Source organism: Castor canadensis, chromosome 11 (genome assembly GCF_047511655.1).
Source record: "Castor canadensis chromosome 11, mCasCan1.hap1v2, whole genome shotgun sequence".
Lineage (NCBI taxonomy): Eukaryota > Metazoa > Chordata > Mammalia > Rodentia > Castoridae > Castor > Castor canadensis.
This window is the reverse complement of record NC_133396.1, coordinates 94762526-94788960: the sequence shown is the minus strand read 5'-3', so window position 1 is coordinate 94788960 and position 26435 is coordinate 94762526. Positions and strand designations below refer to the sequence as shown.

The following is a 26435-nucleotide window of genomic DNA, read 5'->3' as shown; positions in this document are numbered from 1 at the left end:
TATTTAACTTCATTAAGAATTATATTCACATGCTCTGGCAGTTGTATCTTTTTGGAGGACCACTATTCAACCCATTCCAGCCCTAGATCAGCCCATAGAGGACATAACTTCATCCTTTCCTGTGAAACGAGGACAGTGTTTTGCAAAATTTCACCAGTGTTCCATGTAACCACTACCAATCAAGCAAAATTGGTTCAGAGATAAAATGCCCTTAATGTTCTGGCAGGGGGTCTTAACATTTCAAGCCACTTCTGTAAATCTCATCTCCTATAAGAGCCCAAGAAAAGGGTGTAGACAGGGAATACGGGCAAATCTTCATTTCTGCCTGGGTCAGGCACTGACCTTCAGCACATTAAATTCAAAGCTAGCAGGCTTTGAATTTTTTTCTGAGGAAAGACCTTTCCTTTGAGAGCCATCCATCTTCTAAACAGGAAAACTTCCCTAGGTAGTTCACAAGTTAACACTAAAGCGTAGAACTGCCTGTCCAGCAGGGCCACTTGTTGGGGCTTCTCCCTTCCCCATGGTCTCCATCAACCTCCCAGCCACCCAGATAAATAGCCTGAAGCCAGAGTGCTTGTGATGCCACCCACTCCTGCCTGTCCCTTCCTTCTTGAATCAGAAGCAATGGAGTCTTGCTCCTTCTCTTTCCTGATTTGAAGATATATTTTTTTTTATTTCCCCTTTCATCTTTCCAAGTCAAAATCCATTTGTCACTTTGGCTTTTCAGATTTGAATTTTGCAAGCCTTTGCAGTTTTTAGGAAGTCTTCGGTAGTCTGCTTTGGGTGAGCTTTCTCCCATTTTTGTTTCAACCTACAGCACAGCTCCTCACATGTGCGGCTCTCTTTTTCTTCCTACAGCCAGCCAGCTCTGGGTGCTGGGACTGGAAGTGTCATTTCTGTGTGTACTTATTGTGTTTCCTCCAAACAACTCCTGTCTTACCCTTTCTCTTTCACGTTTCCTTTCCTGTGAAGATATTTCCACTTCACTCTTTCACTAAGCCCAAGAGGAAGCTCGCTAAAACTCACTCTCCTTTAATCTCTGGACTCCTCTGCTTCCTTAGTGTCCTTAGTGCCTGTACTTTGCCTGTGTGTGGTCATTTTCTCTGAAGTGACTGAACACTCAGAAGCTAGAAGGAACTCAGAAACTTGGCTCTCTGTCACAAAAGCCAAATCAATAAAAGACAGCCCTTCCTGGGCCTCTGCCTCCATTTCATTTTCAAAGGACTCCTTAACAGGAGGTGATCAGTTGCAGTGGGGTCTGGGGAAGCACCCCAATTCTGCTCCATTCTGTGTCTGGCCTGCCTGGCAAGTGCTTTAAAGCAATGACTTTAAAGCAATGACTTTGCTGACTGTAATCTACAGTAGGACAAACCATTTATATTGGAGTATATGTACCTGTCTATATAAATCTTAAAGAATTTCCCAAACTACACTTACCCTTACAGTGGATGGTGCTATCCATTGTTATTCCTTCCTTTCTTCCTTCTTGCCTTCCCTCCCTCCTTCTTCTTTTTTTTTTTTTTTTTTTCAGCACTGGGGCTTTAACTCAGGGCCTACACCTTGAGCCACTCCACCAGCCCTTTCTTTGCGGTTTTTGTTTTGTTTTGTTTTGTTTTGTTTTGTTTTGTTTTGAGATAGGGTCTCATAAACTATTTGCTTGGGCTGGCTTAGAACCACAATCCTCCTGATCTCTGCTTCCCGACTAGCTAGGATTATATGCGTGAGCCACTGACATCTGACCTTTCCTTCTTTCCCTCCTTCTTTCCCTCCTTCCTTCTCTCCCTCCCTTCTTTCTTCCTTTGCCCCTTCCTTCCTCCCTCCCTTCCTCCCTCCTATCTTTCCTTCTCTCCTTCCCTCTTTCACTCATTTGCTCTTCCCTCCCTCCCCCTTTCTTCCCTCCTTTCCTTCTCCCTCCTTCCCTCCCCTCTTTCCTCTGTCTCCCACTTCCCTCCCTCTCTTTTTCCTTATTTTCCTAGATGCTGACTACAACCCATTGAACTGATTTTTATAGTACACTAATAGGTCACAGTCTGCAATTTTGAAAAATACGCATTTAAAGAAAACTGCACCATCTTCTAGTCCTGGTTAGGAAGTCCATCAAACTCCGCTTTATTGTTTCTTTTTAATTCACCCTCAAGGCTTTTTAACTGCTGCTTCCTGGTCCTGTGATGAAGTATATATCGATCCTAGATCCTCTTTTTCCTTGCCTGTCTCTTTTGAACAGCCAGCCTTGCTGCTTTCTAATCAGGGTGTGAGTGTCATCTCACTCCATCACAGGAATACCGTTTGGGGCACAGATATGGCCATAAATCAAAAACTCTAGGTCTGTAATCGCACTGACCTTGCAAATATCAATAGGGCTGATATTCAGGCCTCTCCCTCCTTCCTCCTTTTTTTCTCTGCAATCTTGCTTCTGTGCAGAAAATAAGGGACCTTTTAGGTCCTTCCCACACATCCCTTCTTACTAGATTTAATAAGCCATGTCTGTGGCAAATGGCCTAAGACTATTAGATAGATATCTCTCCTCATAGCAGTTGACTCATAAAAATATTTGTTATCTGCATTCTGCATTCCACACGGGATAACATGAGCAGCCAGGGACATAGGCATGGTGGAGCTGAGGAGGAAATCTGTTCTTTACTCTCCTTGTTTCACAATTACATAGCTGCCAACTTCTTGAAAGTGTACTGGGTAGGGTCTTCACATGTGCCTTCTCAGATTCTCTGACTCGCTAGTCAAAATTTAGTCTTTATGCCCATAAGAAGAGAAAATAGATGATTCTCAGTCATTTCTGTTGTCCAATTTTAATTGCAAATTCTCCACCATCACACCCATAGCCTCAGAGCTTAGGTACATTTAGGTCAGATTCTCAGTCCCCATATTTGTCAATTAAAAACAAATCCTCACAATTTGAAATCAGTGTGTTTAGGGAAAATAGCATGATCAAGGGTCACCAGATAGATGACCCTAGGCCACCATCCCACAACACCACCTTCTCGTGGGGCCTTTCTGTGCACCTGACAGGTGAGGGTGCCTCCTGTGTTTATTTCCAGACTGTGTCAATTACTTGGAATACTGATTACAGACATGAGAATGCAGAGCCCCGGAGGCCCACAGAGGGACAAAGAGAGCTGACCTTATAGGGGAAATGAGGGGCTTTTCAAAGAAGCCCTTACAGTCCCCACCATAATGCAAAACTTATTACCATGGATTTGCTTTGCCCCAATCTCATTTTATATAACAGTGGCTCTTAGCAAATAAAATGATTAATATGTTATCAATAGCAGTATAAGTAAGCTTATTAATCAATAAAATAATAAAATACTGTTAACATGGAATATGACTCAAATTAATATAAAATTTGAGATGCTGACTCTAGTTTTATGAAGTGTGTACATTTGAAAACCAAGACCACCATAACCCTGAGCTCAGATGTCTAGGATAGAAGCAGGTTTTGTTCACCCATACTGGCAATATTTTGTTGTTACTTCACATCCACAACATATTTGGGTCAGTTGATGATATTTACTAGTTCTCTATCACTATTAGGGAGAAAAATACCACAGCATCTGCTTAAGACACACTTAAAAGCCCTTTGAATAACAAGCACTGTTTTCATTTCTACTCATGCTTCACAAATTACTCTAAAACTTAATAATTTGAGACAATAGTATTATTTTGCTCCCTTTTTTGTGTGTCAGGAGTTTGGGCAGGACATAACTGAACTTGATTTGGGCAAGACTTAACTGGGAGGCTTATCTCTGTTTTATGTGGCATCAGCTGGGGTGATCAGAGATGAATTCTCCAGCTGGCTGTGGGCTGGGAGCTCAGCAGGGACCACTGATCAATGGCCTTTCCAAATCAATGGTCTAGGCATAATCAGACTTCTCACATGGCAGTTCAGGACTTCCAGGGAGAGCGCCAAGAGCCAGGGAGGGGAGGAGCCATCTTCCTCAAGAGCTGGACTCAGAGAGTATGGCAAGATGGCTGACTACAGGCACTGTACTACAAGAAGAATCAAAAACAAAGAATAACCAGCTATATGTGGCCAGAATATTTAAAAGAGTGCTTGTGTGCAGTGTGGATGGAATGGAGAAATGGTGGAACACAAAGACTCCAGTTAGCTTGGCAAAGAACAGAATACAGTCCCTGGCAGCAACCACCCAAGTATCCCACTGTGGACCAGATGAACTTTGGAAACTCCTTCCACAATGGGAAAAATGTAAATGAGAGACCCCTAGTGGCCCACATCGGCACCATGGACACATAAAGTTTTAGATGCTGGAGAATTCTGCAGCCCTTGTGGCCTAAAGCCTAGTTAGATGGCTTTCTCTTCTGGAGCAGTGCAACACTGCTCCAGAAGAGAAACTCAGTTCATATAATCTCTTTCCTTACCATGGCTGTTGCTGTATGGTGCCATTTTGAGACCAAAACCAACCATACCCTGCCCCCACTACTATGCTTAACACACCATCCAGGCTCCTAGAGAAGCTCCAATCACACAACGTGTGGAGACTCACAGGTGCATGCTACATGAGCTGTGCCACATCACATGGCTTGCTAGAGTGATCCACCTCAATGAAGCCACCACAGACTGACAGCTATGTGCATACCACAAAGACATCCTGCCTCTACTTCCAAGCAAGTTGCAATACACATACTCTTGCATGATGGAGTGAATCTACCTCTTTACAGCCTCTGGAGACTGACAGGTTTGCTCTGCACCACATAGACATCCTGCTCCACTGCCATGTACACTACCCCCACTGCTGTGTGTCACATCTGCCTGGGCCACTAGAATGTCCCCACCTTTGCACAGCCTGCAGAGACGGATAGGCTCTACATGCAGTGCATCCACAGCAATCATTTCAGCTGAAGAAGCTATACAAAGACTACAGTATGAGTCCCAACTGGAACCAAGACCAGCGTAGCCTACCCTAAGACACATCTTCAAAAGGAAGTTTTTTGCTATGAAAACTACCCTATAAAAATTGCTCAACTCAACAGATCCACCAGATGCACAAATTTCAACATAAAAAGTATGAAAAAGCAAGGTAACAATATGTCTCCAAAGGAACACAATGACTCTCTCACAACTGACCCTAAAGAAAAAGGGATGCCTGAGAAGGAATTTAAAAGACTGATTCTAAGGAAATGAGACACAAAAGATACAGACAGAAAATTCAACGACATTAAAAAAATAATTTGTGGTATGAGAAATTCAGGAAAGAGATAATGCTCATGAAAAACAACCAAAGAGAAAGAACTCAGGATTGTGGTTTGAAGACAGCCTGGGCAAAACGTTTATGAGACTCCATCTCAACCAATATCTGGGCACAGTGGTGCACATCCATCATGCCAGCCACACAAGGAAACACAAATAGGAGGATCACAGTACAGGAAAGTCTGGGCATAAAATGAGATCCTATTTCAAAAAGAATTAACATAAAAGGTGCTGGCAAAATGGTTCATGGGTGGAATACCTTCCTAGCAAGCATGAGATCCCAAGTTCAACCCCTAGTACTGCCAAATTTTTTTTTTAAAATCTAATGAATGGGGGGAGAAGAAGATAAAAGAGAATGATGGAGGGGGTGAATTTAAGTATGATATATTTGATATATTATAAGAAGATTTGTAAATGCCACAATGTACCTCCATCCAGCACAACAATTAAAAAGTTAAAATTTTTTAAAAATCTAATTATGCAGCTCAAGGAACTAGAAAAGCAAAAACAAGCCAAATTCAAAATTAGCAGAAGGAAAGAAATCACAAAGATAAGAGCAGAAAAAAATGAAATACAGACCAAAAAAAAAATTACAAAAGATCAACAAAATAGTTGGTTTGTTAAAAAGCTAAGAAAATCAACAAATATTTAGCTAGACTAACCTAGAAAGAGAGAAAACCAAAATAAAATCAAAGATTAAAAAGGAGATAAAAAAGCTGATACCATAGAAATACAAAGGATCATTAGGAATTATTATCAATGACTACACACCAACAAAATTGGAAAACCTGGAAGAAAATTTAGCTATGAAGACAGAAACCCTAAACAGACCAATAAAGAGTAATGAGAGTGAATCAGTAATAAAAAGTGTCCCAACAAAGAAAAGGCAAGAACAGGATAGCTTCACTGCTTAGTTCTACCAATCTTAAAAAAACAAAAAACAAAAAAACCTGACACCAATTCTTCTCAAACTATTTCAAAAAATTGAAAGAAAGGGAAATCCTTCCAAACTCATTTTACTAGACTAACATTATCCTGGTACCAAAACCAAATAAGGATACAACAACAACAAAAAGAAAACTATAGACTCATATCACTGATGAACACAAATGCAAAAATTCTCCACAAATACTAGCAGACAAAATTCAGCAGCACATCAAAAAGATCATAAAAGGTGATCAAGGTGATTTATCCCAGGAATTCAAGGATGGTTCAACATTCTCAAATCAATAAATGTAATACATCACATTAATTGATGAAGGACAAAAATCATATTATCATTGCAATAGATGCAGAAAAAGCATTCAATAAAATTCAATAGCCTTTCGTGAAGAAAACTCTGAACAAATTAAGTATAGAATAAAGATACTTCAACTTAACAGAGGCTATATATGACAAACCCATGCTCATGATCATATTGAACAAGGAAAAGCTGTGAGCATTTCCTCTAAGACTGGAATAAGACAAGAATGTACACTTTCATACTCTTATTCAATGTCATTCTGGAAGTCAGCCAGAACAATTAGAAAAGAGAATGAAATAAAAAAATTGTATAGATGCAATGATTTTACACTGAGAAAAACCTAAAGACTCCACCAAAGACCATTAGAGATAATGCATGAATTCAGTAAGGGCACAGGACACAAAATCAACATACAATATTCAACAGCATTTTTATACAACAAAAAATGAACATTCTGAGAAAGAAATCAAACAATCCCATTAGCAGTAGCTACCAACACAAAAAATACCTAGGAATAAATTTAACCGAGGAAGTAAATGACCTCTACAATGAAAATTACAAAGCACTGATGAAAGAAATTAGAGAAGACACAAATAAATGGAAACAAAGTATTCATCTTACAAGAGATTATTAATCAGCATATATAACAAACTCAAGAAAAGTCAACAACAACAACAACAAAAAATCCAATTTAAAATGTGCTCGTGTGAGCTGAGGGTGTGGCTCATGTGGTAGAGTACCTGATACACAAGCATGAGGCTCCAATTCAAACCCCAGTACTGAAAGAAAAGAAGAAATACAAATGGCCATGAAATATATAAAAAATATTCAATGTTATTAGCAATCAGGGATATGCAAATCAAAACTTCAATGAGATATCATGCTATTCAGATGGCTGTTAACCAAAAAGCAAAAAATAACAAGTGCTAGTGAAGATGCAGAGAAAAAGAAACTCTTATATACTACTGGTGGGAATGTAAATGAATACAGTAATTATGGAGAACAGTATGGAGATTTCTTTAAAAAATATATAAATAAATCTGCCATATGATCCAGGCATCCCACTTCTGAACATATGCAAAAGAAATAAAATTAATATATCAAAGATACCTGTGCTGGGCAAGGTGGTGCATGCATCTGATCTCAATCCCAGGAGGTAAAGGTAGGGCAATCGAAAGTTTGAGGTCAGGCTAGGATATGTAGTGAGACAGGTCAGCCTGCTACATAGTGAGATCCTGTCTCAAAGAAAGAGAAAGAGAGAGAAATACTGCACTCCCATGTTTATAGCACTTTTTAAGTGAAATAAACCAGATATAGAAAGACAAGTAACACATGTTCTCACTTGTATGTAGAATCTTTGAAAGAGTTTATTCCAAAGTAGAAGAGAATAGCAATAACTAAGAAATAGTAAAGGTATGAGGGAGGGAGATTAAGGGAAGTTGGAAAATGGGTACCAAAATGTAGTTAGATAGGAAGAATAAGTTCAAGTATTCTATAGCACAGAAGGGTAACTATAGTTCACAGTAACCTATTATATAATTTACGATGAACTAAAAGAGCTTGAAGTCTCCAAACATGAAAAAGTGATAAGGAGATGGAAATGCTAGCCACTCTGATTTGATCATTATATGTCCTATATATGTATTGAAATATCACACTGTTCTTCATAACCAATTACTATGCATTATTTAAAAATGAAAAAAAATAAAGATATGGGTTCAGAAACTGGCCTAGTCTCATTTCTGCCATATTCTGTTGGTCTGGGCAGTCACAGAGACAATGGAATATTAACATATGTCTCTCACAGAGACCACCCAGATTTAAAGGATGTGAACACAGACCTCAGCTCTCTATGAGAGAAGTCACAGATTCAGGACCTTTAATCCACTCTAAGAAAAATGCCAACTGCTATATGGGCCCCAGAGACTAAGTGTTGGCCTCAGAAGGGCAGGGAGTATGCATGGACAGAACTTAGACAAGATCCTGGCCTGTTTTTGGGCTTGTTACTGAGTGTGTAGCAAAGACTTGATAAATCTTGTTGCTGGATGTTGTAACTGCCACATTCCTTTAAATGTAGTGCTACTGAGGGAAAATTCAATTAGTCTGTGAGTCAGAAATATCTATTGGGCATTTACTCTGTGTCAGACATTGTGTTAGGTTCTGGGAACACAATGGTTAACCATAATCCCTACCCGCATAGAGGATATGGTCTAGTAAAGAAGACATACCTGTCACAATAGTTCATTTAAAAAGTATAAAATTGCATCAGCTAGAAGTTTCATAAAGGAAGGTATATGGTGCAAGACTAGAGAAGACTTCCTCAAAGAAGTGATGATTGGACTAAGATCTGAAAGATGAGGGAAGAAGAGAGGACAGAGCATCCAGGCTGCAGAAATGGGTTTCTGCCAAGTCCCAGGGCAGAGGGAAGGTTGCAAGGATGGGAATCCAAAAGACCGGTGTACCAGAAAGAAGTGAGCAAAAGAGAACCCAATGAACTTGAGACTGGAGAGACGGCAGGGGTCAGAGAACTTAGGGACCTTGGAGACCATTGGGTTGTATCCCAAAGGTGATATGTAGACACCTTGCCTAGTGCTTAACAGTGTCCCTCCATTCATCCAGGTATATATCTGTTCATTCATCTACCCACCTGTCCATGTACCATCCATTCACTCAGACATCAGAATCACCTGCTGGAGACACAAGTATAAATAAGACCACCTACTCTATACTCATCCCACCAAGTGCTCTAATTTTTATTACTTTCATGAAATTTCTAAAGATGTCTCTTCCAACATCCAAGAATAATATCCCACAAACCTCACTCTATATCCATCCATACTTCCCAGTCATATCTACTTGAAGATGAACCCTCTGGTCATAAGGAGTACTTGGTGCTAAGAATGGAAAAATCTCAGGCACTTGGATGTGCTGTCACATTAGGCTGCATGAGCAGGTCTGGCCACATTCTGGTCACAGTCTCCTCACTTCCCCTGACCAGGGCCTTTCTTTTTCCATGGCCTTCTAACACTGAGCACGGCATTCTCCCAAGGGTGGACTCTGATGTTGCAGAAGTGTTCTACCAATCAACTCAATTTAATTCCATTCCAATTAATCTTAGCTCAAGTTGGCTTTGTTCAGTTCAGTTGGAATCAGCTCAATTCATCCATCCATCCATGCTCAACAAGTATTTTTAAAGCTCTTTTCTGTGTCAAAGTCTATATTGGGCCTGGGAATCCAGCTGGAGTTGCTCCCACTAATAGTCTCGCCTCCCTGTTCCGACCTAAATGGTATCAGTGTATTGTGGTGAAGAGTAGACTAGATTTAAAGCAGGACTGTTCTATGTTTGCAACTCATCCCTGCCATTTACTTACTGCCTTAGGCAATTTTCTTAACCTCTCTGAGCCACAGTTTCTTCATCTATAAAGCAGGACTAATAATACCTGTTTTGCGGGGGATTTGTCAGAATTAAATTGGCAGAAGGCACTCAGAAATGCTATCGATTCAGTCGCCCCACTTTTAACCTCTTTTGTCCTAAAGGGAAGATGGGGTGGAGGGTAGACAAAAAAAAAAAAAACAAAGTTCACCCTAATACCTAGAAAACAGGACACATTAGAAAGGAGTTCCTTAATGAACTATAGTGAGATCTCTGCCCTAGTTCTCCATGCCCCTCAATAGTCCCTTGTGATGCCTCCATTGATTTTCTTTCAAGAAATAGCTTTGACATTTATCCAGGTTATTTATCACATCCATGCGTCTATCTGACCCTTGATCTTTAGTGCTCAGAATCAGGACCTATGCATTGGAGCACATCTTTACTTGGTGCTGTGGCAGTCCTTCATTATTAGCCCACTCCCTTACAAGCAGGAAGAAGATGTGGGGAACAGAGGGAATACTGGCAGCCTATGCAGCCCACCAATCCAGCAGAACCTTTTGGAGGCACAATTGGAGACATCCTATAGTACTGATAGCAGAGGAACAGAAGTGGAGATAAACTAATGAGCAGGACATGTAAGAAAGTGAAGTCACTTCAGGGGGGGATCCCTAACCACAGACAACGCTCCACAACCTAGACTACAGCATCATTCAATGTCAACTCTGACACCAGAGGTGCCCACTCCCATAGGAAAATATATGAGCACCTGAGCCACAGGATACCCAGCCACACTGCATTCCCAGGTTCCTTAAACTTAGGTTGTTCTCCACTTGTGTCTAAACTCAGTGCCTTCCATTCAGATGCTACCCAGGGTCATCTAACATGCATATCCTTTTCTCTTAGGTACTCCATGGTCTCAGATGCAGAGACAGAAAGCATTTTCATGGAACCTATCCACCTTTCTTCCACAGTTGCAGCCAAACAGATCATCAATGAAGGTAGTATGACTGACATCTGGATGGGGACAGGGAGGGTCTGGAGGTCATCTGTAGACCCTTGCATGGAGCCCCACTGAAAGGTGTGACTGTGCTTCTCCATTGCAGCCTGTCATAAGAAGTTCTGATCTGACGAAGGCCATCTTCCAAACCCACCTAATCAGCGTGGTCAGGACAGAGGTGGAAATTACTACACATCAGTGTGAAGAGTTCTCTAGTCCACAGTCAGGGAGGCAGCACCAATCTGCCCCTAGGACCTGCCATTCAGTTTTTTGTTGTTGTTGTTAACGTCAAGGATTGTGGGTGGGATGGCTTATGGTAGAGACACAAACCTGAGAACCCAAGAAAGGATTAGAAGTATCCAGAAGTTCTGTCCCAAGGGATTTAGATTTAGATTTGTATCCATGGTGCTTGAAGATGGTCTTTAAACAGAACTCCATATGGGGAGGAGCTAGGGAAAGGCGAGGTGGAGAGAATATTAATATTTACACTCTTTTTGAAGCACACAACATACTATATTTCATTCAAGAGTACTCATCCTGATTGGAAGGATTGTTTTTTTCTACTCAATTTGAAGCAACTAATCTTTCATGATGTCCCTCCTCCTCGTCTCTTCCCATCGCTCTGGTGTCCCCTCACACTTCTGGTGGGGTGGGGTGGAACAGAACAAGACAACAAGGCTGGTGATACAGAGCTCAGCTGGCCTTTAGACTTAATCTGGCATCCACTACTGTGGATGCCTTGGCCTTTAGTCATGAGAACCACACATGCTACTCCTTGTTCACCTCATTCTGGGACCAAGAGAGGCCTGACCCTGGAGGACATTTGGAGCTCTTGCATACCTCAGAGAACCCAACATTCAATTTGCTGTTGCTGGATTCTCTGATCACTCTGGGAGGCCCCATCTTCTCAAAGATGCCCTGTATTTGGGGGATTTTTCTTTCTTTTCTACCCTGCCTAGGGACTCTGTTGTGTTGCTCCAAGCTAGGCCAAGCCTCCTGGCCCAGGCTGTGTCTTCACCCTAGTCCAGCTCTCCCTGAACTGTTCCCAGTACCCACTGGAAGGTCTTTCTTCCTCCTGTGTGTTTGAGAATTTACCCAACTTTCCATCCTGCATCATCTCAGCTCTGGTCCCCACTCTGTAGGCCCCTGTCCAGACTTTGATTCTTGATAAGTCAAAGTGCAGATTTAGGAGTTGTAAGAAGCCATTTTCTTTCTTTGAAAGCTTCACTTTCAAGTCTATGGAATGCTATGGCTGCTCAAGGTCTAGTTTGAAACCAAAGATGAGCAATACCTATTTTTATTCCAAGTCTTATCTACTCTCCCCTTCTCTGGTGCATTACACCAACATTTCTTTAGCTTTAGTGGCTGAAGGGTTGTAGGGGAAGAAAAAATATATTACAGAGAAAGAAAAACATATTAGGTGATATTTGAAAACATTTGTACCTTGCTAGTGATTAGAGGGTTAAAACTATATGTGAAGAAACAATTGCTCTCCATGAAGTCTACATGTGCCCTCAATCTGGGAACGGGGAGAAAGAAGTGTAGGCTTTACTTTCTTCTGAAGAAAGATCAGGTAGTAGAGATAAATAGGAGGACTGATGCAGGCAAGGAGGCAGACTCTAAAGTGGCTGAGGTGTGAACCAGAGATCTAGGGAAAGTAGGAGTCCCCAGTGGGGATAAGGGACATTTATTTTTAAGCTGAAAGAGAAGAAATCAAAACAACTTGTTACATTAACTGTATTTTTTAATGAGGGGGGAGGGCCCTATTTTTACATGTAAGGAAAGATATCTATGTAGGGAAGGGGAGGAGACAGATAGACTATTGCACTTGTGATATAGGCCCCAAGGAAGCCAGGTCAGAAAATTGGGTGATAGAGAAAATAGAAACACTCCATCTATTTTTAAACAAAACAGAGTTCTGGGATTGCAGAGGTCTTCTTTCTGCTTTTGAAATGGAGATCAGAGAAGATTTAGAGCTGATTGTGGGGGCAGACATGAGGTATTGTAGACCAGCAATGGGGGAGGAGGGAGTTTAGGAATAGAATCCTCACCCCTGGGCAGAACCAGGACTCCCAGGATTCCTAGTCCCTGACCAGTGAGCCAGGTTTCCAGACATCTACCTGGTGATACCCTGAAGGGCTGCGCCAACTCCTCCTCCTCCAGCTCCCCACCCAGAAACTGCCTGTCCATGGACCAAGATGGTGCTAGTAGCCGAAACAGTGGACATACTTTTTCTTTTTCTTTTTTTTTTCTTTCTTTCTATTCAATATTTTTGGCTTCTGAATGAGAGGGGAAGTTTTGCTCACCCTTATTCTTATCTACCTTTGTAGAGAAAGGAAACATCTTACTTTTTCCTTCCAATTGGATGAATTGTGAGCAAGTATATTATTAGGAGGAGATAAGGGTCACCACAAATGTGGGTGGCTTGGAATTTGGGTTCTTGTAGAATTTGATAATTTCTGATGTATAATCAGCCCTGGATCCTGGTTTGAGGTTGGCTGAGGAGCTCATAGCAAACTTTTGTCACCTGTCTGAGAGCTGGAAGATGGAGAATCACAGGCACTCAGGCTCTAGTGCAGGGAAGTGAACAATAAATAAAATAAGGTAATATCTTGTGAATGGCTGCTGAAAATTTTACTTTCCCCAGGGTTATTTGCATCCCATATGTAATAGGGTGAATCCTGTTATGAAACAGCATTTATTCACTTTATAAATACTTCTGTGTATTCACTTTGTACTTTGGGAGTTACGAGTCAGACATACTCCTAGTACTCAAGGACTTGGGTTTAAAGAATGATCACTTAGCTTTAGAGAAACAAAGGAGTGAGTAAGGGAATCCAGTTTGCTTTTCCTTCCTCCACACCTACCTGTAGTGATCCTGGCTATAAGTGCCCAGACCAATGTAGTGGCCTCCAGAGCCCTCATCAAGTCCTTCCTGGCAGATCCTGTGGGCATTCAGTCAATGTCCAGAGTCCTGGCAGCAAGGTAGCCAAGGGCAAATTCTCCCAAGGGACAGGGAAGGCTGTGGTGTTTCTAACTCTTCGATGTGAATGTTCCCGGTTCCCTCTAGAACTCAAGCCTCGGGGGCTCAGAGCAGATGCAGAGTGTCCAGGCATGCTGGAGTCAGCCGAGCAGCTGCTGGTGGAGGACCTGTACAACCGTGTCAGGGAGAAGATGGATGACACCAGCCTCTACAATACCCCCTGTGTGCTGGACCTGCAGCGGGCCCTGGTTCAGGACCACCAAGAGGCCCCTAGGAATGAGGTGGATGAGGTCTGGCCCAATGTCTTCATAGCTGAGAAGTAAGTGTGACCACTGGGGAACGTGTCCCTTTGTCCTGCTCCCTGGCTAGTGCCTGAGGGAGCAACTTTCACCAAAAGCCCCTGTGGTTCCATTCATCCACTGGAGGCTACCTGACCACAAATTCTGCTCTGGACTTGGAGAAATTCTTCCCACCCACCTGCATACAGAGATCCCCAGGCAAAACAAACACTTATCCTCTACCTCCCACCAGGGATCTGTATCATAGCCTTGTCCTTCCAGTAGCCTTCCCTTGGCCTCTCTTCCTGACATGGCTCTTGCCAACTTCCCTATCTCCACCATCCCATGACATCTGTAACAACCAAGTAACAGAACACTAGGAGCCACCGTCAATGTTGATGTGCACAATACTGTAAGAGGAAAATGAGATTAGAAAAGAATACTGTATATATACAGTATGATGTTAAAGGAGTTATAGGTGTGTATATGTGTTCACACACTTTCCCATTGTGTCAGTTACTGTGACCAGAATACCTTAAAGAACTACTTAAAGGAGAACAATTTCTTTTGGCTCATAGTTTCAGAGGTTTCATTCCATCACAGCAGGGGAGAGTAGGTAGAGTAGAGCTGTTCAACTCATGGCAATCAGGAAGCAAAGCAGAGCAGTCACAGGAAGGGGCTAGGCAAGATAGCCCCAAGGACATGCCCTGATCCACTTTCTCCAACCCGCCCCCACCTTCCACAGTTCCACCACCTTCCAATAGTTCATTCAAACTTTGAATCCACTAATAGATTATACCATTTATTAGGTCAGAGCCCTCATGATCTAATCCTCTCTAGAAATGAAACACTTTCACGAACCCTGAGTGCGCTTTACTTCTCAATCCAATCAAGCTGACAGTCAAGCAATAAATTAGAAAGAAATGTGATAATTCTACTGTTAACATTTGTTAACAGTACTTCTCTCTCAGAGGTGGTTTTACAATGGTTTTTATTTTCTTATTTAGAACTATACAAACTTCCTAAGTATTTATCGTTTTTATAATCAGAAAACTTATTTTTTAAAGTTTATTAGTGATTTCCAGAACAAAAGCAAAAACTACTCTCTCATGTTCTATTCCTTCAGGGTCTTGTCAGTGCAAAATTAGTACCAGTAGGTTAATTCGTGACAGTAATTTCTGCTGATCCATTGACTACTTAATGAGATGTCCTCCCAATGTAATTACTCATATCCAGAAATAAAGGAGGGAATTTGGGGCCCCAAGGCAGGCAGTAGGAAAAACAGCTTTCGACATTTGTACTTATACTCCATCACAGGTAATTAGTTGAGTAGAACCTGATTCCCAGAAGTAGGCATCAAGTCCTAAGTGATCTTTAAATCGATCTATAGATCTTTAAATTGGCCACCAGGCAAACTCCAGATATCCCCAACTAAAGGTCTCTGCTCCTTCTTGGGTAGCCCTATCCTCAGAATCTGTTCATGTCGAACTCCACTTAGCTGCAGGGAAAGAGCTGTGAACAATCAAAAATCTCATTTCTGGGCTATGGATGTAGCTCAGTGGTAGAGCACTTGCCTAGCATGCACAAGACCCTGGGTTCAATTTCCAGCACTGCAAAGAAAAAAACAAAAACACCAGTTCTTGTTCAGTCTTTTTTCCCTTTTACAGTCTTGGGTAGTCATAAAAGCTTTTGGATTAATTTCTATAACCCTCAAATGGGAATAAAAATAGCCCTTTTTTATAAGGATAAAATAAAATAATTCATGAAGGGATTTTTGAAAAACATAGAATGTGCTATAAATGTACAGGACATATAATTTTAGTATTTTTGTCTGCTGTGTTTATCCTTTGATAAATGTACATTCCCAAGGCTTGGGGTTTTAAACCAGTTTGCTCAACCATCCAGAAGTTTCCTTACACATCAATCTTGCTCTCCTTTTTACCCTCCCCTTCCTTAACCAGCTCCCATCTCTTTTCTCTTTTTCTGTCACTGACTCCTCTTTATTAAAGATATTTGCAGTGAGCTCCAGACCTCCAGGAGCAGACACTACCGGACTGTACCATCTGACTCAGAAGCAGGCTCCCATCACAATGGCAGTGTACCTTTCTAGTTCTGACTCTAGCAAACATCTCCCTGTCTCTTACTACAGGAGCGTGGCTGTGAACAAGGGAAGGCTAAAGAGGCTGGGTATTACCCACATCCTGAATGCTGCTCATGGCACTGGTGTTTACACTGGCCCTGAATTCTACAATGGCTTGGAGATCCAGTACTTGGGTGTGGAGGTGGATGACTTCCCAGAAGTGGACATTTCCCAGCATTTCCGGAAGGCTGCTGAGTTCCTTGATGAAGCGCTGCTGACATACAGAGGTGAGGAGTCCCTGACCACTCCAGGCTGCTGGAATTGCCCCCAGGGAAGAAGCAAGGTGGGGAATGTTATGAAATATCTTCCTGATTATCTGGAGGGAATCTGTCTTAAGATGGTTGTCTGCTCTAAGAAGAAGAGAAAGGAAAGGATGATCATTCATCCAGTAAGTGATTGTTAAGTGCCCATCATGTGTTCAGATACTATGCTAGGTTCTGTAGTGAAAGATAGACAATCTCACACTGCAGTGAGGGGAGAGAAAATGGAAAGAATGGAAGGAAAGGAAGGAAAGAAGGAAGGAAGGAAGGAGCTAGCGAGGGAAAACATGGAAGAAGAGGGACCTGCAAGGGTCCTAAAGTAAAATAGGTTTGATGTGTTCAAGAATCAAAAGCTAGAGGGGATTAGCATAGTGCATGAGTGTTGAGTGGCAGGGGTGTCATCATGCATGAAGTGAAAGCTCAGGGTGAGTGAAACCAGAGCTTTGAATCACGGGCTAAACTCCTAGGGTTCTACATGTCAGGTCCAGCTACTCACCCCTGTATCAAATGAAGAGATGGTATTGGTGAAAGGCAGAGAAAGGAGACTTATCACAGTGCCTGGGACATGCTGTGGGAAGAGGCAAAGTAAATACTTAGCTTACTAGCCGTCTTCAGGCTAAATGTACAGACATGAGCTCTATCTATAAACAGACAAAGAATTAGGGCAGAGGGTGAAAGGTATGCATAGTTAAACAGCCCCAGTCAAAGGTGTGTTTCAGTGGTTGAATGGGGTCTGGTTGACCCAAGTTATCTTAGCTCTTGTTCTTCAAGGGTTTCTGAGAAAGTTGTTATGGCTGTCATCATCTGAGGGGAGTAATCTGGTTCCCATGAGATAATTACTTCTGCTCCAGTGTTCTGCCTCATCATTACAGGCAATTGTCCTCATTTGTAGGGGTGGTCTATCCTGCAAGGCCTCCTTAGGGGTAGTTTCAGTCCCTTGTTGAAAAGACGTTATCAATCATTTCTGTCCTTCCTTGATCCTAAGGTGGCTGTAGAAGAGAATAGCTCAGAGCAAAGGACAACAGGTACAAAATGGGGACAGAGATGTCAAATTTTCTCCTGTTTTTACTTAATTCATGGGCCCAAGTAAGGAATCAATGCTTTTGAGCAAAAGCAGTTTAGGCCCTTCTTACATGAGGACAAAAGGCATCTTGAAGTGATTTATATCTTAGAAATCACTCCCTGAGCCTTGGAGAATAGATGGAGTAGGAAGGAGCAGAGCAGGGCTTGGACAGCTACGAGGGTCTAACTCATCTTTAGAGCCCATAGGAGAGCCCAGGGGTCTCTACAAGGAGATGGTTGAACCTGCGCAGTGGCCACAGCCTGGTGGTTAAGAGTGTAAGGTTTGCTGTCCAGAAACTTGGGTTTGAGTCCAGGATTTGCTGTGTTTATACCATGTGACCATGGACTGCTTTCCTTATCCCAAGCAACCTCTGCTTCCTCATACATAAAACAAACATGAAAACATCTAATCCTAAAGTATCTGTGGGACACATTTTGTTGTTGTTGTTTGGTTTGGTTTATTTTCTTGCTATATAGCCCAGGCTGGCCTTGAACTCAAAATCCTCTTCTCTCAGCCTCCACCTTCTGAATGAGTGCTGAGATAAATACCACATCTAGCCAGTAATAAATTTTTAAATACATTTTTATATACCTTTTTAAATGTATATAAAAGAACTTATTTAGAACAACACCTGGCAGATCATAAATGCTTTAAAAGTTATAGTCATTACTATAATAAATGGTATGTTGTTAATGATTCCTCAGAAGGGCTGTTGCCTGTCACCACCAATGGCTAGGAAGGGTATGAAAAGCTCAGAAGGGGGAAGGGAGTGAGGAAGGAAAGAAGAGAGAGAGAATGTGTATGTGTGTAAACACATATGTATATATTTATATATAAATATTTATATATATTTATACACATACATATATGCAGTTTTTGCCCTCTGCGATGTTTTTAAAAACTACTTTTAAAATCCAGGCTGCTTGACCCCTGTGGGATTGAGTGTGCCTGTCTAATGTCTGTGGCAGGGGGATGTTGATCCTTTTCTCTTGGCCTGGGGTACACCAGTCAACCTCCTAGCCCAGAGAGGAGAAAGGGGTAGAAGACACGTGTGGACATGGCCACTGGCCAAGGATCACCCACAGCATCCAAGGCCATCACGGCAGATCGCTGATGCTGGAAGGCATTCCCAGAAGGGAGAGCCACCTCGAGAGCCCCCCCACCCCTCCATCCCCCATCCCCCATCCCCGGGAGAGCAGAGGGAGGGAGGGAGGAGGGACTCCCCAAAGGGGAAGGGGCGCGCAATGCCCGGAGCTGAGCCAAGCAGAAAGTTTCCTGCGAGAGATTGACGCAGGCACCAGCTTTCCCTCTGGGATGCCCAGGTCGGTGCAGCGGGGACCCGAGGCCACAAGACAAGGTGTAAAGCTCTGCTGGGGGCCATGACTGTTGGTCTCAGCACTAGGAAACCAGATCCCCAGCCTGGGCCGGTGCACCTGGCAGGCATCGCTGCTCTAGGTTGTCAGTTCCATTTGCCTCACTCTCCCCTCAGTCAGTGTCCCTGTAGTGTCACCTTTAAGGAGGGTCCTACTCTAGCAGAGAAGTTGTGGACATCGCTAGAATCATCCCAACCTTGCCTTCTGAGCTTCCCTTTACTTGGGTCCTAATGGAGGCCAGGGGAGGAAACACCTGACCTTAGTTGTACATAATAATCACAATGACCCAGGGGAGTGTTGTTACTTACATTTTACATACTGTAAAGTTGAAACCCAAAGATGATCTCATGACTTTATAATAATCAAGATTTTCTTGGTTGTTAGCAAACACAAAACCATCTCAAATTCCTTGACAAACAGCAGAGGCATTCAAGAAATTCAATGACAGGAGTGCACAAGGACAGAACAATCTGAGGACTCTTCTCCATCTTTGTTGCTCTACCTCAGTGAAGGAAGGCCTGACATTAGTTAATTACCTGCCTCAGACCCATGTCCAGATCCCCTGGAGAATTCCTTTGACAGACTCTGGTGCTTTGTCCATCCTGAGTTCTATCAACAGTGGCAAGTGTGTTTCTGGGCAAACACGTGTTTCCCTAGAGTGTGGAAAGGGGCTAAGTTCTGGAGAAAAGGGAAATTTTGAATTGGGAGTATACAGCACAAATGCCTGCCACAAAAGACATCCTGAGAAGGTGGGGAGGATGTGAACTGGTCTCACTCAAGTCCAAGCTTCTCTCCACCAGTACTATTCATATTTTTTAAATGGGGCTCAAATCCCCCCAGAAGCCCTGCTGCTAATCAAAATGGTAACTATGCAAACTGGAAAAAGAATGCCTTCCTCAAGTCATTTCACTGCTGGAAATTTTTCATTATAAGCCAAACAAATATATTTTTACTTCAATATGAGAGGCACCCCCTGGAGTTGTGAAGAGCTTTTGTTTGTGTGTGTATGTGTGTGTGTGCACATGTACGCACGCATACCTGTGTTGCTAGGGATCAAACATATGTCCTTGCAAATGCTAGGCAAGCACTCTACCACTGAGACACAAGAACAAATTTTATACACTATAAGCATGGGTCCTGTGCTTAACAGAGAGAAGAGAGAAAATCCTATTGTTGCTTTAGTCTCTCCCTGTCCCTCAGGCTGCCCCCTGAAGCACCTCAGAGGAACCCCAGGGTGCAAAGAACACAGCATAGAAAGACATGGCACCCCCAACCTGGTCTCTGCCAAACTGAGTCTAAGTAGGATTTGATGCCCTTGTGAGGAAGATTGAGTGGTGGTGTCTCAAAGCATCCAAAAGCAAGCTGGCCCACCAAAGAGACCCCGTGAGACCCTGGTGCTAACGCAATAGATTGTGACCTGGTCAGATGGTTAAGAGAAGGTCCTTGGTGAGGGACAGGGGAGTCCTGAGCTGGAGGTGGGAGGGGATAAGACAGGGGAATCCATAATTGCCTTTGTGCTTTGATTTTGCTCTCTTACCTCCCTCTACTGGCTGCTGGCTCTTGGCAATAACAGCATTATTAAGCCTTAGGTCAGTCTGTGACCTCCTGTGTGACAAAGACATGGCCTTAAGTAGCGCAAAGATTTAATAATAAAAGAGTCACCTCCTATCTCATATTATTAGATAGGACTCTTGTCGATTTAGCAAACATCTCCAAAGACTGTGGCAAATAGATTGATGACAGCCAGGAAGGTCTTCAGGGGTTTTAGTCTGCATTTTAAACAGCCATTAGAATGAAGTTAGGAAAGAAATGTCTGTCACATTTATGAAGGATGTAAAACAGAAGGGGAGGCCAGTAGATAACTGATCCATTGAACGGTACAGTTAAAGTTTGCAAAAGGCTATAAGAACACGCTACATCTACCAAAAATAGTAATAGGAACTTGTAAAGATTCTTTATGTTTAAAATATTCTATAAGAGACATGACTTTGTAGCAGTTTTTTTTTAAGTTTTATAGAGTTCAGTTGATAAAAAAAAAAATCATTTGAGGTCATTGTGTGACATTCACCCACACTGCAAATTTAAATGGTGGTATTGTTTGGCTATAGTTTTCAAATTTAATCCCCAAAACTTCCTGTGTTGAAATTTAATTCCCATTGTGAAGTATTAAGAGGATGGAAATTCCATCCAAGTACGGTAGTTAGAGGTGGGGTCTTTGGGAGGTGACTGGATTTAGATAAGATCATTAGAGTGAAGCCCTCATGATCAAATTCTGGAAGCTATTTTAAGAAGAGGGAAAGAGATGAGGGTGGACACACAAATACATCCTCCCTGTCTCTTGCCCTGCACTATCTCTGGACTCTGCCAGCAAGAAGACTATCACTAGATAAGACCCCCTATACCATCCATCTCCAGAATTATAAACCCAAATAAAATGATCTTCTTTATAAAACAGCCTGCCTCAAGTATGTCATTATAGTAACAAAAATTTAATACAGATAGCATGAATGAAGACCACGTGTCTAGAACAAGAGTAATGAGGCACCCATCAGCCCAAACCAGAAATATCTTGCTTCATTGTGGATACAAATTCCTCAGAAAAAAAAAAAAAAAAAAAAAAAAAAACTTCATAAAGTCAACACTTCACTTGGAAAAAAGTGGCTAGAATAATAAGGAGCTACATAAAAAGATGCTTGAATAATGATTGGAAGACAAGAATAGCCAGGAAAAGAAAAAAAAAAAAAAACTATGGAAGAATATGATAGTGACCTTCTTGAAGATTTTTGCATAAGAAGTCTGGTTCATATAGATGTATTCATTATTGCCTCCAGAATGAGATTAAAGCACCGAACCTAATGTTGCAGTAAGTTATACTTTGAACAACAAATTCCAAAACTTAGAACAATCCAATGTGAAAGTGAGGCATGTGCACCAATGTATCCGTGCACTAGCGAGCTTCCTGTCACTGGAAGCATCCAAGAGAGGCTGGATGAAGGTTTGGGCTGATGGGTCCCTCATTACTCTTGTTCTAGACACGTGGTCTTCATTCATGCTGTCTGTATTAAGTTTTTGTTACTATAATGACATACTTGAGGCAGGCTATTTTACAAAGAAGACCATTTTATTTGGGCTTATAATTCTGGAGATGCACGGTGTAGGGGTCTTATACTGTGATAGTCTTCAGAAAAACACTATGAGGAAGCCACTGTAGCTGCGTCATTGTCTCTTGTGTTTATTTTATTTTCAGGGAAAGTCCTGGTCAGCAGCGAAATGGGCATCAGCAGGTCAGCAGTGCTGGTGGTCGCCTACCTGATGATCTTCCACAGCATGGCTATCCTGGAGGCCTTGATGACTGTGCGCAGGAAGAGAGCCATCTACCCCAACGGGGGCTTCCTGAAGCAGCTGCGGGAGCTCAACGAGAAGCTGATGGAGGAGAGGGAAGAGGAGGATGGCGGGGAGGAGACAGCAGACGAGGCCGAGGAGGGCGAGGACACCGGGAGCACGCTGGGCGCCAGAGCGCACTCGCTGATGGTGGAGGAGGAGGAGGACGCCACCAGCCACCTGAGCTGCGCCTCCTTGGGGAAGTCCAGCCCGGCCTCCAAGCCACTCACCCTCATTGATGAAGAGGAGGAGGAGAAGCTGTACGAGGAGTGGAGGAAGAGGCAGGGCCTCCCCGCGGACAAGGCCGCCCAGGCTGGAGAGGGCAGGCGCTGCACCTCGTCTGCCCAGGGTGGGGAGGACTCGGGGGATGAGGACCTGGAGAGGATCATCCAAGAGTGGCAAAGCCGAAATGACAAGTACCAAGCCGCAGGGCACCGGCGATGGAGTCGGGAGGAGGAGGAAGAGGAGAGCAGCACTGGCTCCTTGGCTGGCAGAAGGCGTAGGCACACCCTGAGCGAAAGCAGCACCTCGGCGAGCGTGAGCAGCCATGACATCCGGGTCTTGAAGCAGCAGCTGGAGAGGAGCAGCCAGAGCCGAGGTGTGAGGCGCCGCTCCGACTCTGTGTCCACCGAGAGCACCTGGGACATGTGGAACGAAAGGCTGATGGAGATTGAGAAGGAAGCTTCCCGAAGGTACCGCTCCAGGAGCAAGAGGGAGGAGGGGGACACCAGCTCAGAGGCAGGAAGCAGAGAGCGAGAGGATGACGAGGAGAGCGTGTTCTCTGAGGCCAGTTCCTTCTACAACTTCTGCAGCAGGAACAAGGACAAACTCACTGCCCTAGAAAGGTGGAAGATCAAGAGAATACAGTTTGGATTTCACAAGAAAGACTCAGAGGTGGGAGACGGAAGCAGTGAGCATGGTGCAGAGGAAGCAGCAGGGGAGAAGAACCTCTCTGACGTCAACCTGACTGCCTACCAGGCCTGGAAGCTAAAGCACCAGAAAAAGGTGGGCAGTGAGAACAAGGAGGAGGTGATGGAGATGAGCAAGGGAGAGGATGCTGTCTTAGCCAAGAAGAGGCAACGGAGGCTGGAGCTGCTGGAGAGAAGCAGGCAGACCCTGGAAGAGAGCCAGTCCATGGGGAGCTGGGAGGCTGACAGCTCAACAGCCAGCAGGAGCATCCCCCTGTCTGCATTCTGGTCTGCAGCCTCCTCAGTCAGTGCTGATGGGGACACAGCATCAGTACTCAGCACCCAGAGCCACCACTCCCACCTATCTCAGGCTGCAAGCAATATAGGGGGATGCTCAGCTTCCAACCCCACCACACCGCTGCCTAACCTACCAGTGGGTCCTGGAGACACCATTTCCATTGCCAGTATCCAGAACTGGATTGCCAATGTAGTCACTGAGACTCTTGCACAGAAGCAAAATGAAATGCTGCTGCTGTCCCGCTCCCCATCCATTGCAAGCATGAAGGCGGTACCAGGGGGCAGCTGCCTGGGAGATGACCAGGTCTCCATGCTCAGTGGACAGAGCAGCTCCTCCCTGGGAGGCTGCCTGTTGCCTCAGAGCCAGGCGATACCCAGCTTTGACTCGCAGTCTGTGTTGTCCTCCAACACCACACTGAGCTCCAGAGGTGAAGGCAGTAGGAGCAAAGTGAGGGGAACCAGCAAGCCTATATATAGCCTCTTTGCTGACAATGTGGACCTAAAGGAGCTTGGCAGGAAGGAGAGGGAGATGCAAATGGAGCTGAAAGAGAAGATGTCTGAGTACAAAATGGAGAAGCTAGCCTCAGACAACAAACGCAGCTCCCTTTTCAAGAAGAAGAAAAAGGTCAAGGAAGATGAGGATGATAGTGTGGGTGATGGGGATGAGGACACAGACAGTGCCATAGGAAGCTTCCAATATTCCTCTCGTAGTAATTCCCAAAAGCCTGAAACAGACACCTCCTCCTCCCTGGCTGTCTCTGATCACTTTAGAGATGGGAGCAGCAAAGGTGGCAAAGAGATGGATAGCAGTATTAATAAGTGGCTCAGTGGCCTCAGGACAGAGGAGAAATCTCCTCCCCAAAGTGACTGGTCTGGAAGCTCCAGGGGGAAGTACACCAGATCTTCCCTGCTCAGAGAAACTGAGTCAAAATCCTCCAGTTACAAATTCTCCAAATCCCAGTCAGAAGAACAAGACACCTCCTCCTACCATGAGGCAAAGGGCAACTCTGTAAGAAGCACTTCAAGGTTCTCCTCTTCCTCCACCAGGGAGGGCAAAGAGGTACATAAGTTCTCCAGATCCACGTTCAGTGAGACCTTGAGCTCCCATGAGGACAGCCCAGAGCCCTGCTTTTTCCACCGGACCCCTGAACCGTCTGAAGGGGAAGAATCCCCGGAGCCACAGCGTCCGAATTGGGCGAGGCCCAGGGGCTGGGAAGATGCGAAAGAGTCATCCAAGTCAGACTTCTCTGAATTTGGAGCCAAGAGGAAATTCACCCAGAGCTTCATGAGGTCTGAGGAAGAAGGAGAGAAAGAAAGAACAGAAAACAGAGAAGAAGGGAGATTTGCCTCTGGAAGGAGGTCCCAGTATCGGAGAAGCACTGACAGGGAGGAACAGGAGGAAATGGATGATGAAGCCATCATTGCTGCTTGGAGACGCCGGCAAGAAGAAACCAGGACCAAGCTACAGAGGAGGAGGGAGGATGAGGATTGAGCTGGGCCAGGGAGACCTGGAGAGACTAGGAACACAGGAAGAAGCCGTTCAGGTTAGCACAGGGCTCAGGGCACACATTGCTACTACCCATCAAGGGATGAAGATGCAGAGGATCTTCCAGAGGGGCAGATTTGAAAGTACTCAAGCAAAAGGACACCAGAGGTGCAGGAGGGCAGAGGGGGGGAGAAGAACCATCAGTGTGAGGTCCAAATGCTGGACCATCTGACACCATTTTGTTGCCCACGGTCTTCTAAGCTTTGGTGCTTCACTTCTGTATTTTTTTTTTCACTTCTGTATTTGATAGTGTTCATTGCAGACTGGAGAGGTGAGCTTTAAAAGACTGTATAGTTTATTGGAGACTCCAGCTTACATCCAGAAAAATCATGCAAACAGGACATGGCTGTTTGTAGAGGTTTTAAAATGAGACACAGAAAATCTATTCTGTAGCAAGTCTGACCTCTCTGGGCAGTGCTCAGCTGTGATTGTTTCTTTCTAATGTTTTGGATCTCCATTAAATTGGTATGTTGTCAAATATTTCTTTCTCACTCTGGTCACTTTTAGCTCTTTGGATATTAGGGGAAACTCACTTTAAAAAGACACAAATGGATTTTTAGGAGCTAACCTTACCTTGTTCCACAAAACTGTGCTTCCAGGCAGTGCCTTTGTCATTTCATTACCAGAGAGAATAATGAAGGATTTAGTCTATGATACAGTACAGCAGGAGGCCATAGTAGGAAAACCCTTGAGAGGAACAGAGAAAACTAGAGAGAGAACAACTTTGCTTGTGGTGAAAGTAGTAAGATATAAGAAACCCTTGAGAGGAACAGAGAAAACTATAGAGAGAACAACTTTGCTTGTGGTGAGAGTAGTAAGATATAAGATAGAGAGGTCCCTCTGGAATGGCAGAAAAACAAAAACAGAGCCAGCAGAGAGAAGAAAAGAAGCCCAATACAAGGAGATAAAGATGTATTTTTTTAAAATAAAATCTAGCAGTCACCCTTGTTTTTTAGTTATTAGTGGAACATTGGATAATGCAATGAATGGATAATCTACTTGTGCCTTCCTCGAATGTGGATGGACTAGGTTGGTAAGAATTCTTTACCTTTTGTTCCTAGCACATTTCTATCCCTAAAACACAGGTTGGGTTGCTGAAGCAATCTGTTTGGACTGGGTTCTACAGTTCTTTTCAAGCTATAGTACCTTGTAGGATTATGCTATGCAGGGGTCCCAGATGTCTTGATCAATCAAAAAAGCTATTTCAGGGACACAGCTGACAATGAAATTATTACTGAGAAGGGAAAAGAAAAAGGAGGAATCCACTAATGGGACAAGTAGTGATATCATATCATTACTTTTTCTAAAAACTTAATTTCGTGGGATGTGGAGATTAGACAACCTTCCTACATAAGTTAGTTTGACATCA

The 26435-nt window shown here is 43.5% G+C and overlaps 1 protein-coding gene across 2 annotated transcripts in view; it reads left to right on the top strand.

Moving 5' to 3' along the window:
- Styxl2 (serine/threonine/tyrosine interacting like 2) overlaps positions 1 to 25546 on the top strand; it is a 33307-nt gene extending 7761 nt beyond the window's left edge. For both annotated transcript variants that reach the window (XM_074047575.1, XM_074047573.1), the window contains exons 3-6: positions 10744 to 10838; positions 13908 to 14139; positions 16248 to 16465; positions 22182 to 25546. In XM_074047575.1, coding sequence (XP_073903676.1) covers positions 10744 to 10838; positions 13908 to 14139; positions 16248 to 16465; positions 22182 to 25012 — 3376 coding nt within the window. In that variant the 3' untranslated portion in view covers positions 25013 to 25546. The remainder of the gene's footprint in view (positions 1 to 10743; positions 10839 to 13907; positions 14140 to 16247; positions 16466 to 22181) is intronic.
- Positions 25547 to 26435: the final 889 nt, after the last annotated feature.